This window comes from Mustela putorius, unplaced genomic scaffold, assembly GCF_011764305.1.
Source record: "Mustela putorius furo isolate JIRA1106 unplaced genomic scaffold, ASM1176430v1.1 tig00003869_pilon_pilon_pilon, whole genome shotgun sequence".
NCBI classification, from domain to species: domain Eukaryota; kingdom Metazoa; phylum Chordata; class Mammalia; order Carnivora; family Mustelidae; genus Mustela; species Mustela putorius.
In genome coordinates, this window is record NW_025422021.1 from 18,692,402 (window position 1) to 18,707,241 (window position 14,840).

At 36.7% G+C, this 14,840-nt stretch overlaps 1 protein-coding gene across 3 annotated transcripts in view; it reads left to right on the plus strand.

The window, feature by feature from the left end:
• IFIH1 (interferon induced with helicase C domain 1) overlaps window positions 1-14,840 on the plus strand; it is a 55,207-nt gene that overhangs the window by 23,945 nt on the left and 16,422 nt on the right. For all 3 annotated transcript variants that reach the window (XM_004743961.3, XM_045066819.1, XM_045066818.1), the window contains exons 4-6: window positions 1,764-1,868; window positions 7,184-7,404; window positions 14,237-14,447. In XM_004743961.3, the coding sequence (XP_004744018.1) occupies window positions 1,764-1,868; window positions 7,184-7,404; window positions 14,237-14,447 (537 nt within the window). The remainder of the gene's footprint in view (window positions 1-1,763; window positions 1,869-7,183; window positions 7,405-14,236; window positions 14,448-14,840) is intronic.

The following is a 14,840-nucleotide window of genomic DNA, read 5'->3' on the forward strand; positions in this document are numbered from 1 at the left end:
GAAGGGAGATGTCACAGACATCTCGGATGCTCAGGGAGTACTAGTCAGCAATAAAAAGGAAAAAAATTACTGATATAAACAACGTGGAATCATCCCGAACGTCTTACACTGAGTTCAAGTAGTCAAAAAGAGGTTACATACTGTGTGAATCCATTTATGAGACATTCTGGAGAAGGCGAGACTCTAGGGACAGAAACTAAATCAGGAACTACTGGGGGCAGCAGGAGAGAAATGACAACAAAAGGGCCCGAGGGGACTTCTTTTTTGGGGGGGGGGCGGCTTCTGAGGTGATAGAAAAATCTTGCTTGTGATGGTGGTTGCAAAACTGTATACATTTGTCAGATTCATCAAACTAAACCTACCTAAAAGAACAAACTTTTTAAAAAGAGTGATTATAAAGACAGTTAAAAAGATAAATTGTACCTCAATGCACCAACTTAAAAATAATAACTGGTTAAGGAAAATGAAGACACTTGTCTTTTTGAAGAGTTATACCCTGTTTCTTTCCAGAGAAACTTTATTGATAATATACTTGGTGAATTTTTCAGCCACTTCTATTTCTAGCTCTAATGTGTGACACTCAGACTAGTCTAAGTATCTAAAGGCTACCTTCATGTAATTTATTTAGTGCCTTTGGGAGCTTTAGCATGAAATGATAATTATGTAGAAAGTATAAATATTATGAGATGTTATTAATTTTAAGAAGAACACTATTTAATGGAACTCATGCCCTAATAATACGCCAACTCCTTGATTTTTATTTCATTTTCCAATCACCAGCAATTGAGCTACAGTGCTAAGAGCTGATTGTACCTAATATTACTTAATGGTGATCAAATTCTAGGAAGCAAATTGTACTAGCCCCACTTTAACTAACGGCAAGCCAGGCTCAGAGCAACCTCAACAGTCAATTTCACTTGTCCTGATTCTAGAGCCAATGTTTGTTGCTATCTTTCATTTACTTTTACTAGTTTAGCAATAGTTCTGATCCTTGTGGATGAGATTGCATAAGTCCTTAGCAATAAACTGTAAAGAGGGAAGTCTTCCCTGGGAGGGGGGCGGATTTTTAAAAACAACTGATACTGGGTACTGAAAACCAAACATCGGGATTTACAAATTAAGGGAGTCCTCTTGCCGTTCATCTTCACTGTAACTTTTTGATGGAAGCTTCGTTTAATTGTAGTAAAGCAAAACATTGATTTCCAACCTCACATAATCTTCTAGTACAACTGCCATGCCAGGCTCTAATGAGATTCTTTTTGAGCAAATTCTTTTGGAGATTTTTAAAGTTACATTTATCACTGAGCTGTTATTTTCATAACCCATTAACAGAACCATGTATTTTATTAATTTTTTATACTTTACTAATTTCCTACCATCTTGTGTTAAAATAACTCAGGGGATTACTATGTAATACTTTGTGTTTCAATGCCATTATCAAGCGTTGATTTTCTTTTCTGGGACAAAATTCCCATGTGGGGGGACAACAAATGTCATAACTGTTTACAAGTTTGTATTTCCTCTCATCGGGCGTGCGGTAAAGTAGGTGTGCGTGTTTGATTCCCTACCCTGCGGCTGCTCATCCTTGGTGGAGTTTCTAAACGTTGCTTGCCAGAAACTCTTACCTTCTATTCACAATCGTCTGGGTGTGCCTTTTCCACTTGCATTGAACTGCATGTACTGTGTGCTGTAGAGGTGTGCAGTTAAAATACGTTTATTCTCAGAAATATTTTAAAAATATTTTAAAATGTTTTCCTTTGCAGAATCAGACACAAGTTTGGCAGAAGGAAGTGTCAGCTGCTTAGATGAAAGTCTTGGACATAACAGCAACATGGGCAGTGATTCAGGCACCATGGGAAGTGATTCAGGTACTGCCTAACTGTTGTGTAAACCTTAAAAAGTGTGAAATAAGACGCCATATAGTGGAAAGCATGGGGGCTGTTCATACCCTCCCTAATGGATTTATGCAATTAAAGCAATTCTTTTCTACAGTTGAAGTTCTTTTGGAACTTTGCCATTCACTTTCTTTAAAAGTACAACTTACAAAAGTCTTAGCACCAAGCTCTCTCATTTTGGATCCGGGATTTATCTTTTTGATATAGATAAGAACATGCATATGCCACCTTCCATAGAGTTAGGTCACCTATTTTATTCATGCTATCCCTTTCCGCTAAGTTGACTGCGTTTCAATCATGTATTCAGTTTGGTACATATGTTCCCATACCCTACCTTTTTTTTTTTTAAACAACATTTTAAATTAAAAAAAAAAAAAATACTGTCCATAAGAGGATTGTGACTCTAGATTAACTGCAGGTAACAAGAGTCCTTTATTTTTTAAATTTTATTTTATTTAAATTTGATGAATTAACATATAATGTATTATTAGTTTCAGAGGTAGAGTTTAGTGATTCATCAGCTGCATAGAACACCCAGTGCTCATTATATCATGTGCCCTCCTTAATGCCCAACACCCAGTTAACAAGAGTCCTTTTAAAATGAAAAACTAAAATTACACATGCAGTTAAAAGAGTTTCAATTTGTCTGAATAGCTCTTGCATAGAAGTAGAGTTTCCAAAAATATTTTTGTCACCAAATGAGGACTTTATTAGGTGTTTCCCAAATTGCTCTCTTAGTTGGATATCACACCAACAATAAATGAGAGTGCCTTTTCCCAGTCCCACACTTCAGCAATACTTTTTGTTATCAGATTGCCTAAATTCTGTCAGTCTGGTAGATCTCATATTGCTTCTTTCTGCTGTTTGAATGTGCAATTCCAATGATTACAACCGAACTAAAATGTTAACATTTTCTAAGAAGAGGTGATAGAACCTTGGATATCTGTTATGTACCTTTCCATATTTGTCTGTGCACTTGAACTATTTCATAATTAAAATTAACAAGTTATAAACAAAAAAAAAATGCTTTGCAATGTGGCCAGCTAAGAATCAGTAGGAAACTGGCAAATTAAGAAACACAAATTACTTTATTATTCATTTGTTCTGTTATTGAGTTGTAGAAAAAAACTTGGAAAATATTGTGTACTTCAGATTCCCTTGGGTTGTGAGAAGAATTACCGAAATTTAGCTAGAAGAGTCGTTAAGGGATAAAATCATTTACATAAAATCATTTACATCTGCCCTAAAAGCTTTCTAGGATTTTAAAGGGTTAATTCATTTTCTGTTCACTGCACTCAGTGTTTATTAAGTTATTGCCCTGTGCTTATTTCTGCGGTTGTATTTGATTTTTCCATACTTGTTATACAGTTGTTAGATTTAATAATTAAAATTTCTATTAAATGTTATTGATGTTAGAACTCAAAATATGTTCTAGCTAATATTTAACATCTTTATGGCTGTTTTAAGCTTCTGGACCTCATCCCAATTTTTGTTTGTCTAAGTAAGGGCTTTTCAACAATATTCATTCATTCAATAAATATTTAATGGGCATCCTGTATGTGCTGGGCATTTTGTCTATCTAGTGCTGTTAGTGAATGTAACTATTTGCTGATTTTCAGTCCTTAGTGTGTCATGAAAGACGTGATAAATCTGAACGCAACCTACTTTTAAAAAGCAAATACATTTTCAAAGGCAAATACATTTGAAGACGAACACATTTTCAGAGAGCACCCATTGATGTTCTAGATGGGGTCCGTGCTTAGAAACAAAGAATTACTTCACATAGTGGGTAGTAAAATTCTGAATTCATAAAATTATGAAATTCCTTTCCCTCAGGTGCATGATACAGAACAAAGTAGAAATCAATGCAAAAAAGGGATTAGAGAAATTGCAAATTGGTAAACATATACTGAATTTCTGAAAAGCATTACAATGTTTGGGATAATATTTTAACTTTTGAGGTTAACATTGAAGAGACTCTATCCCATATGTCCTTTGTCTGCCTTCAACAATTACATAATGGGACATAAGGATCATGGATGTGACCCAAGACCATAACATTTTGCTCCTCTGTGGAAGTATTATATCATGCTAAAACATGATTAATGATGCTCTTAAACTTTAAATATTCTCAGTATGCTATGGAAGGCTTTTTTGCTTTTCTGTCTCTCATTTTGAGAGATATATACTGCATCTCACAAAGTGGCAATATTTTTGGCAAAACACATTGGCCTGATATGTAGAAAGTGTTTCCTTACTATTTCGAGGTAATACCTATTAATATTTGTCCAGCTGGAATGGCGTGTTTTTCCGTAGTTACATACTATAGGTAAAGGAATACTTTGTCGATTTCAAACACATGCAGTGACAGACCTTTTCTCTCCAAGAATAACTCAGCTGTCAAAATCAATGTGAGAATGAAATGTGCCACATGGTGTAGTTCCAATAAAATGTTATTATTTAAGTCCTATTTGATTTTATTTTTTGACCATTTATATGGTATAGTATAATTTCAAGGTCTTCAATCAATATTTGTTGTAGAGGGAGGGTGCAATGTTATTCAAAGCTTGTGCATATTTTAAATACCACATTCATTATTGCATTTAATTGATTTTGCTTTTTCAAAGCAAGCCAAAAAGAAACCAAAAAAAACAAACAAACAAAAACCCAAACATTTCTTTTATAAAGGAAATTGGCTCCTGGCTCATTGACACCAGCCCAGTTCTCTCCTTCTGGTGACAGAGAAGAGAAAATTCTCTTTTCATTGCTTATGTGGATAAATTCTTCCATCCCTATGTCAGAGGATGTGAAAAGGCAAGAATCAGGCTGAATATTTAGCACTCACCCAGCTCTTCTTTGGATGCTGTTCTCACAATGAATCCAACTCTCATTTTTTTCCATGTTCACTCTGTGCTTCTCTTTTAAACTTGGGGCTACCTATCAAGTTTCCCGGACTTGACTCAAAATTATAGATGCGACTTGAGCTATCTGTCTAATAGCCAGACATTTTTAGTGGCTACAGTATAGTACTTTAGACTTTGAAGTCCTTGAAGAGAAGGACCATATTCGTGGGACTGTATGGCATGTAATAGTCACCCCGTTAATATTTGCTGCAGAATGAACTAGTGGGACATGATGAGTTAAGTAGCAGTTAAACAACATGAGTTTGGCTCTGGGACCAAATTTTGAACATGATAGCCCTTTTAACATCTTCACTAAGCTTACATTTATTAGTACAATAAATATCTAGCCTGCATAAGTGGAATTGATGTTTTACTCATTTGACTTAGTCTTAGATTACTTGGGGAAGAGATAAGAAATTGCCCTAAGTTTCTCTTTTTAATCTGTGTTACCCAAGGATATAGTAGTAAGCATGAAAGACAAAAAGTGAACCTGATTATTTAAAGAGGTACCTGCAAATATTACAAGGGAAGCAGAATTTTATTATTTTTTTAATATCATGCAAAAATAGACCTAGAGTGAAATTAAAGGGAATTTACTAATCTCTTTTAAGGAATTTCCTAAATTAAATATCGATTTAGTGAAAGTATAAGTTCCTGGATCTTGGGGTTAAACACAATTTAAAGTATATCCATCTTCCTTTGCAAATGTTCTTGCTCTTTTGGAAAAATTAGGTAATCAATGCTGGTAATATTAGGATCTTCTATAAAAGCCACTTAGGAGAGAAGTAAAGATAATCTTAAATAAATTTGAAACTTACATAAATATAATAGAAGATGACTTATTATGATTGCTGTAAAGTTCAAAGCAAACATGGAGAGCAAACTTGTAAATGTGTATCTTTAAATGCTGGTGATTTCAGATGGGTTTTTCCTGAAAATCCTATTAAATGAATCAGCAGATGATCCAGTGATAACTTAAATGTATTGCTTCTTTGTTTACTCATCCGCAGAGAAGGCAAATTTCCTGCCGGGTTAGTAGATGACTCTTACTAAATGATATTTGGTGTGAATTTTCCTACCTGTGCAGATAGTACTATCACAACAAGCTAAAACCCATTTAAAGAGAATTATCCAGTTGCTGAAATGGAATCATCAGCAACTTTTGCGAAGTTAATGGGATTTTGTTAGTTTAGTTTTATTGCAATCATTGATAAGAGAAGGAATACTTCATGTGTAATGAAGTACTAAGTGCTGTCATTTCATTTTTTTCTTATGATTACATAAAGCAAAAGATGGGCTTTTAAATTGATGTAATATTTATTTTACTGCATTCCACATGATAGATTATACATTTTTAGATCTTTTTTCCCTGGCCAATATAGATAAATGTGATCACTTTTAAACGAAGTATGTTTAAACCAAGATATGTTATAATAATTTTATTCTAATGCTCAAAAAATTAATATATGTTAGTACTTTATGAGAATTTTAAATTTAGAAATCTGTATTAATTGGAAATATTTTTACTGTAATGCACTTTGAGTTTCAGGAAAATATGAACACATGGAGAATACATATAAGGAAGGGATAAAGATCATAATTAAAACTAAATGCCAAAATCAGTCGCAAGTCAGTTTAAACCAACAAAACTGTTTTTCATCTTTTAATGAAAACCTATCAGTTAAAGGCTTGCATGGGAGGAGTTTTTCCCCCCTCCTTAAATATGTTTAATCTAGCTACCTCACATGACAAAAGTAGGATTTATTTATTTATTTATTTTTGCCATTTTAGATGTTTGAGATAGATAGATAGATGGGCAGGCTTTTGGGTATTCGGTTGTCAGATAAAGTTTTTCAAGTGAAGGAAAGTACAATCAGCTATAATATCTTCTTGGCAATAAAAAGTAAGGAGGGGTGGTGATGACAATGACTCATTCTTTTTCAGTTCCTCTTGACTCGTAGGTGGCAAGACTCTGGAGAAACAAGTAGGGTATAAGGGCTCAACAAAGAACCGGAAAGCCTGATGCACTAAGAATCATTCCTGCCAATCCTGTACAGCAGCCCTTCTTGCAATTTCGCCTGGCTTGACCCACTCTGTGAAAAGACTCTCCCATGTTACCTCCCCTCCTGTCCTCCATCCTGTTCATTCACTCCCTCTGCCCCTCCGCCCCCAGGCCACTTCCAGAATGGGGTGCCTGGGTCGACCCCGCAGATGCCGGCGGAGAGCTGACACCCATATGGTACAGAAAACAGAAAAACGGATTGGTTTGGACCACACATGAAAAAGAATTTAAGCCATGAGAAGCCTATGCTGGGTTTCAGACTTCCTAGCCTGTGTTATTTTATTGCCTGTTCCCTTATTTTTCTGCCTTTTAATTTCCTTCAGATGAAGAGAATGTGGCAGAAAGAGCATCTCCTGAGCCAGAATTGAACCTCAGGCCTTACCAAATGGAAGTTGCCCAACCAGCCTTGGAGGGGAAAAATATCATTATATGCCTACCTACAGGGAGTGGGAAAACCAGAGTGGCTGTTTACATTGCCAAGGAGCACTTGGACAAGAAGAAAAAAGCATCTGAACCTGGAAAAGTTATAGTCCTTGTCAATAAGGTATTCAAGTAGCACATAGTGCAACAGTGCTTATTTTCACTTTATTTTTCCTATGCATTTGTAAAATGACATATATAACAATGGACACACATACTTAATGTAATTAAGAGTAATGTCGAAATATGTAATTTGTTTTAAGTCTTTCCTTTTACAGATATATGTAATATTCAAGTTATTATCTTTTAAAATGTATTTTTTCATAACACCAGAGCATAAATCAAATAGCTTTACACATAAACACTTATGTGTAAAGAATAATACATTTACCCAGATATTCCTTAAGGTTAAATGGCACTAATTTATCGGTACATGGACATGAATGACCCCAAAGTATTACTGGAATCTAGGATCAAATACTGTCTTTTGGAATCTCTTTGACTGTTGACCCTTAGTCAAAAGTGGTAAGTCCTCTTTACCAGAGATTTATCATTTGTTTGAAGATAAAAAGAAAATTAAGTGACTATTTGGCTAATCTAAATCAAGTTAAACAGGAAAATAGAGGGGCACCTGGGTGGCTCAGCCAGTTAAGCATCTGTCTTCGGCTCAGGTCATGATCCCAGAGGTCTGGGATCAAGTCCCGAATCAAGCTCCTTGCTCAGCAGGGTGCCTCTTTCTCCCTCTGCCCTCTGCCCTCTGCCCTCTGCTCCCCCTGCTTGTGCTTACTCTCTCTCTGAAAAATAAATACATAAAATCTTTTTTTAAAAAAGGAAAATAGATAACTAACTTCCAAGAATTATATATAGATGTTACTTGAAATGTAACTGAGGTTTTCCTGTAATAATTTATATATTGGGGTATCTAAAGAACAATCTTCATAAACAGGTTTAATTCTTCTTCACTATAAAATAAAATCTAGTTATTGGAGCTTTATTTAGATAAATGAATTTACTAATTTGTAAATTTGATATTGGGCAGATTACTCTTTACTTTGTGAAGTAAAACTGAGTATACATTTCCATGGTCAGACATAGTCTTTTTTCTGTTACTTATACCATCACTAGATTTTCATCATTTCCTTTACCAAAAATATGGTAATGGATTATATGGCTTTTCTATATTCTTGGATTTCTATTATACCAAAGGTTTTAGTTGCAACCTGCATTTTGGTACCAAAGAAACATACTCAGAATCTATGATCTGAATAATTTCTTTTCTTAAAATATTTTATTTATTTACTTGAGAGAGTGGGATGAAGGTCAGAGGGAGAAGCAGACTCCTTGCTGAGCAGAGAGCCTGATGTAGGACTTGATCCCAGGACTCCAGGATCACCACCTGAGCTGAAGGCAGACACATAATGACTCGGTCATCCAGGCGCCCTATGAACTGAATAATTTATATCATTTATTTCCAAATGCATTTTGTATGTAACTGCTAAGTTGAAAACCTCTTCTTCATACTTGAATGCCTACTATTAAAACAGTTTTATTTCTCTTGTAACAATAGTGATACATTAGATTTTATTTGTGATTAGCCTTTCACATATAATCTTCTTTTAAAAAAAGATTTTATTTATTTATTTGATAGACAGAGATCACAAGTAGGCAGAGAGGCAGGCAGAGAGAGAGAGAGGGAAGCAGACTCCCTGCAGAGCAGAGAGCCTGATGTGGGCTCGATCCCAGAACCCTGGGATCATGACCTGAGCCAAAGGCAGAGACTTTAACCCAGTGAGCCACCCAGGTGCCCCTCACGTATACTCTTTATAAAGGACATTATCTTTTGGAATAAAATAAATCTAGCTTTGAATACACCTTCTACCCACCAGTAGTTTGACTTTGAACAGATTCCTAACTTCTCCTTGCTTTAGTTTCCTCATCTGTAAAACGAACAAAATAATACTGCCCTGTGCAGTTGCTCTAAAATTTAAATTAGATAATCTATCTTAAGCCTGGGAATGAGTCAGGAAGTTTTAGTTCTTTCTCCCACTCCCTCTTCCTCACCTCCATAACCAATTAAACGGAACTCCTTACCCAGGGAACAGGGTCTTAAGTGCCAGGTTTAGAGAAAAGAACAAAGTTAACTGGATTTGAAGATACTTCATCTGGAGTTCTTGATATCATTTGAATATTCTGCAGTTTCCTCAAACTGAGGCTTCGCCATCTCCCTCCCTAAAGGCTCTCCTTCCGTCCCTAACTGTCTCCTTGTTAGTTACACCACCACCTCCGAAGGATGAAGCTTCAACACCTGGGAGATATTTTTAATGCATCTGCTTCCTTCCCTTCTCTTATCAGGTCACAGGGTCATAAACCCTTAGAGCTGAAAGCAGGCTTCAAGATCCAGCTCTCATCTCATCTCTTGCTTCTGCTAAGTAAGCTGGGATATCCAGGAAGTCCCACTTATAATAAGATAGCTTGATCCATTCTCTGAATGACTGGCACTGATGGAAAGCCCTACCAAGACCTGTTTCTCAGGAATCCACACTCATTGGTTAGAGTTCTTATACAGAGTAAGGATTACTTCTCCTCCCTCTTGACTGCCCTTCACATAGAGAGGGCAGCAATGTGCCTCCTGATTCGTTTTTATTTGTTCCCTGGGATAAATATTCCCATTTTTCATATAACATGGTTTCCAGATTTTTCATCATCCTGAGTGCCCATAGTTTTTGAGACATTTATTTAAGACCTTCTTCCAATATAAATAAGTAAGACCTTTTTCAAATACTTCCAAAGCATCCAGAATTGGGGAAAATACAATTCTTACAGTCTTATCAAAGCAGACTATAAGAGAGATGAGATGTGACTCTAAACCCATGACCAGGTTTGCCTTTTTCACCGGTGTGAAAGCCTCAGTTTCTTTTTTGTCTGAAAATCTGCTAAATTAGAATTCCTTTAAGTTATTTTTGTGCAGTTAATTTCTAAATCCAAATACTTACATTCATTTCTTCCTTTCATGCATGTTGATTGATCTTAGATTTTTGTATGCCTCTCATGCACTTTGTTCTTCTAATGGCTTCTCCTCTTGTGCTGTATGCTCATCACAAGTCTTTCATTTCATTGGATCTGGGTGATTCTTACAAATCCACATGAGCAGCCATGTTTAAATGTTAAATTATCCTCACTACTTTTTCATATTCACTGCACTGCTGTGCAGACACATAAGGACATAAGTCTAATTCATCGTCTACTCCTCTATTGGTTTTCCCTAAGAATTACTAGAAATCTCTCCACTACTTCTTCCATATATGTCATAATTGTTGACTTTATCCTCCCATTTCTTTCCATTTTAAAGTAACTTGAGCTGATTCACTTCTCTTCAGCTGAGCCTGGCCCTGTATGTCCCATCACCGTACTTCTGTATTTGGCCTAATAGACGGTACTGTAACCCTTGATCTCGAAAAGAGAAATCCTGTCCCCACTAACATCGTTTACTTTCATCTCCCTGCCTCCATGCTTTCCAAAGTTATCGCCTTCAAATGCAGGGAGAAATGAAAACACCACCTGTGTTCCCAGACTTTCTATTTCCTATCTAGGGCTTCAACATCACGAGAGATAAATCCCAGGTTCCTTCAGATGCTATAATGCAGCCCCATATGATTCAGCAGAAGTGGGTAGCAGTTGGGTTTGATTAGTCTTGGCAGACACTCTGTCACATCTCAGGAAAAGGCTCCAAGAGGACCACACACCTCCCAATTAGCCATGTCAAACTTGCATCTGGCTTTCTCTGTGTCCTTCAGTAGGAAGTCAACGCCACCCAGAGAGAGTATCAGGATTTCCAACACCTGCTACCTCCTGTGAAAACTTATTTTTGTTCTGTAGATCAGAAGATACTGCTTCTTTGGAAGGGCTTGACTCATCCTTGATGGGCAGAACCCCAGGTTGCTATTGTCACCTCTTGGCATTGAGTTTCTTCAATCATTCAGCAGCATGGGGGGATTGAAAGACAAATCAAAGGCAGATCCTGTTCTCAGGAATCTGCACTCCAAGAAGTGAGAGATGTGTATTAATAATAAGATAAATAATGTTGCATTGCACTTCATGATGTAATATTAATTATCTTATTTTATCTCATTAAATTTACACAGCTACTTCATGAAGTAACCATACTTATCCTCATTTTACCCATCAGAAAACTGGGGCTTTGAATTGGTCTGTCAGGGCTCATCCTGCCAATAAGCTGCAGAACTGAAACGTCAACCTTATCTTGTGAAGCCAACTGCCCTTCTTTTTTTCACTACACTGCTGGAAGGAAAGGATCAGCAAAATATCAGAGAAGTTTTCTGAGGACCAGAAAAATGACAGCCTCTATTTCGGTTAATTTTCACAACAGTGCTACCATAGGTTAACATTATCTTCATTTTATTGGTGTAGAAATTGAAGGGATTGCCCTGATTCAGTAACTTGTCCAAGGTCACATAATATGTAAGTGGCTGGAGCAGTTTTCAGGGCTGGCTTTCTCTCCTTTGGATCTTGTTATCTCTTCCCTTTAAGTTTAATTTTCATTCTCTTCTTCAGAATCTTTCTTACTTCTTCAGATTAGTTCCTTTGTCTCATGTAAGTAGAATGAAAAGAGTAGTTCTAGAAAACTGTGTCAGAAATGACTTTGTGTAAGAGAGAGAAGAGCTGGGCACCTGGGTGGCTCAGTGGGTTAAGCTTCTGCCTTTGGCTCAGGTCATGATCTCAGGGTCCTGGGATCGAGTCTCGCATTGGGCTCTCTGCTCAGCAGGGAGCCTGCTTCCTTCTCTCTCTCTCTCTCTGCTTGCCTCTCTGCCTACTTGTGATCTCTGTCAGATAAATAAATAAAATCTTAAAAATAAAAAAGAGAGAGAGAGAAGAGCTGTGGTTCTTACATTTTAAAGACTCACTGTCATATGAGAGGTTTCATATAAGTGTGTGGGTTATGCACACAGAATTGAGCCCCCAGAGATGGTCCCTGGGTTCAGTGACCGTTGGGTGGGGCCCAGAAGTCTGCATTTTCCAAATCTCTCAAGTGGTTTTGTGGCAGATGGACCAGAGACTTGACTTTGACAACAAACAAACAAAAATAAAGCAAAAAATGAAAACACTAATGGAAAGTTTCTTTTCTTATTTTTCTCACCTTATATTATTTTCTCCCACTTACCAGACTTGGTTATTGATTTTAGGTTTGCACTGTTTCCTTTAAATTCATAGATTCCAATTTACTCCTTTCCCCTCCACATGCACTCTTAGCTTGATTATTTACACTGGACAGTGATACAAAGCATTGTTCTTTGTACACTGTTTTCAGCCAGGGGTATCAGCCAGCCCTCATTTTACACATAAGTGGGGCTTACTTCAGGTAAAAAGATGAATTACACATGTTCTGCAGACCAGTGGAAAGATAACCATTGATCACATTATCTAGTAATTATATTATGGTATAATGCTTACTCTTTGATGCTGGCCCTTGAAACTCTTCCAACCCACTCTCTATTTGCCACACTGTACATGCCTAGGCTCCTGTGAGAAAAATTCTCCGAGGATATAACCTTCAAGATGGCCTGGTTATTCCTTTCCCTAATCTAGGAGGTATTCTGAAAGACTGGTAATGTGTAGCACTGACGGGTCAACTGAACCACCTTCAGCAGACACTGTGACATACAGAGAGCCAGCTGAAAGGACTTTTTTTTTTTTTTTTTTTTTTTTTTTTGCTACCAGGCAACAAAATCTTTATTAAAAATTTCAACAGGTTCAGCTATTACTGAAAGTAGTAATTTAATTTTTAAACTTAATTTGGAGCAAATGGCCAGTAATGCCATCACTGGGGACTGTAAATGCAACACTGAAGGATTAATGCCCACCCTTTAGACAGAGGACCAAGTACAGGGTTGATGCTTTCTGGATGTTGTAGTCTGAAAGAATGTGGCCATCTTCCCGTGCTTGCCTACAAAGATGAGCCTTGGCTGGCCAGGGCGATCGATGCCTTCTTTATCCTGGGTCTTGGCCTTCACATTCTCTATGGTATCAGTGGGTTCCATCTCCAGCATGATGGTCTTGCAAGTCAGGGTCTTCCTGAAGACCTGCATTTTGACTTACTAGTGACAAAGGTACTGTGAATTGCCAATTACATTGAGTAACCTCAATGCCAACACACTTCCTCAGTAATGCCAGTCACCTCTGAAAGATTTCCACTTATTTTGCCGATCTGTTTGCTCTTTTGTTCTTTCTCAGCCACCAAAGCTATTTTAGTGGTCTACCCCTTCATCTCACATTTGTTCTCCCAGGCAGTGTCTTACCTTCTCACTTTTGGTTCTCTGCTCCCTTCAGTTTCTTAGGCATGTTGCCTCTGGCCCTATCCCAAGACAAACAGCAGGAATAAATCAACACTAACCACAACTCACAAGGGTCCTATGAACTATTATACTAAATTTAAAATATCCTGCATGGTATTCACAGTCCTTTATAGCCTCACCCTGAGCTGTGAATTCAGAATTTATTTTTTATCCAGCCTTAGTTTTAATTTATCTTGTCACTGACCCATGGTTTACTAGATTAAAATTCTTTCTAAACCCTTCTTTTTGAGTACTCAGTTACTTGGGCCTCTTTGCTGTCACCTTGTGTATTTCTTTGGGAGAATTTTTACACTCTGTTTTAATAATTTGTGTTTTTTTGTTGTTTAATCTTAGGCTATGTGCTCAACTAGACTGAGTTCCTCAAAGTTGTCAGCCTGATCTTTATATCTCAGATACAATGTCTACACCTAATAGGCATATAGTAAATGCTTATTTAAAATTAATGAATGTAATGATGGATAGGTTGTTAGCTTAATTAATTGTTAATGTAAACACCTCTGATAATACTTGCCACATAGGAGGGCTTTGATCACTTCCTTTTTCCTGACTGTGCTCTCTCTTTTTTTAATTTGGTCATTTTTAAAGGTGCCACTAGTTGAACAGCTCTTCCGCAAAGAGTTTGAACCATTTTTGAAGAAATGGTATCATACAATTGGATTAAGTGGTGATACCCAATTGAAAATATCATTTCCAGAAGTTGTCAAAACCTATGACGTTATCATTAGTACAGCTCAGATCCTTGAAAACTCCCTTTCAAATTCAGAAAAAGGAGAAGATGATGGTGTCCAGTTTTCAGGTTGGTTTCAGTGTTTATTTTTAGAAAAAGAAGAATTAGTAATATTGATGGTGGTAACAGGGTGTATTAGTTAAATAATTTTCAAAATGCTGATTTAAAATGATTATTTCTGATTTAGGGGCACTTGGGTGGTTCAGTGGGTTAAATGTCTGACTCTTGTTCTCAGCTCAGGTCTTGGTCTCAGAGTCTTGAGTTTAAGCCCTATGCTGGGCTCCATGCCGTGTGTGAAGCCTAATTAAAGAAAATAAAAGTAAAAATAAAAAGATTATCTCTGATTTAGATTGTCTTTCATTGCTTAAGCTTTCATGAATTCTTCTATTTTCTTAAGGAAACACAAAAATTATGATACATTTTAATCAGATCACTTTATTTATATGTGAATATGGTATTAAA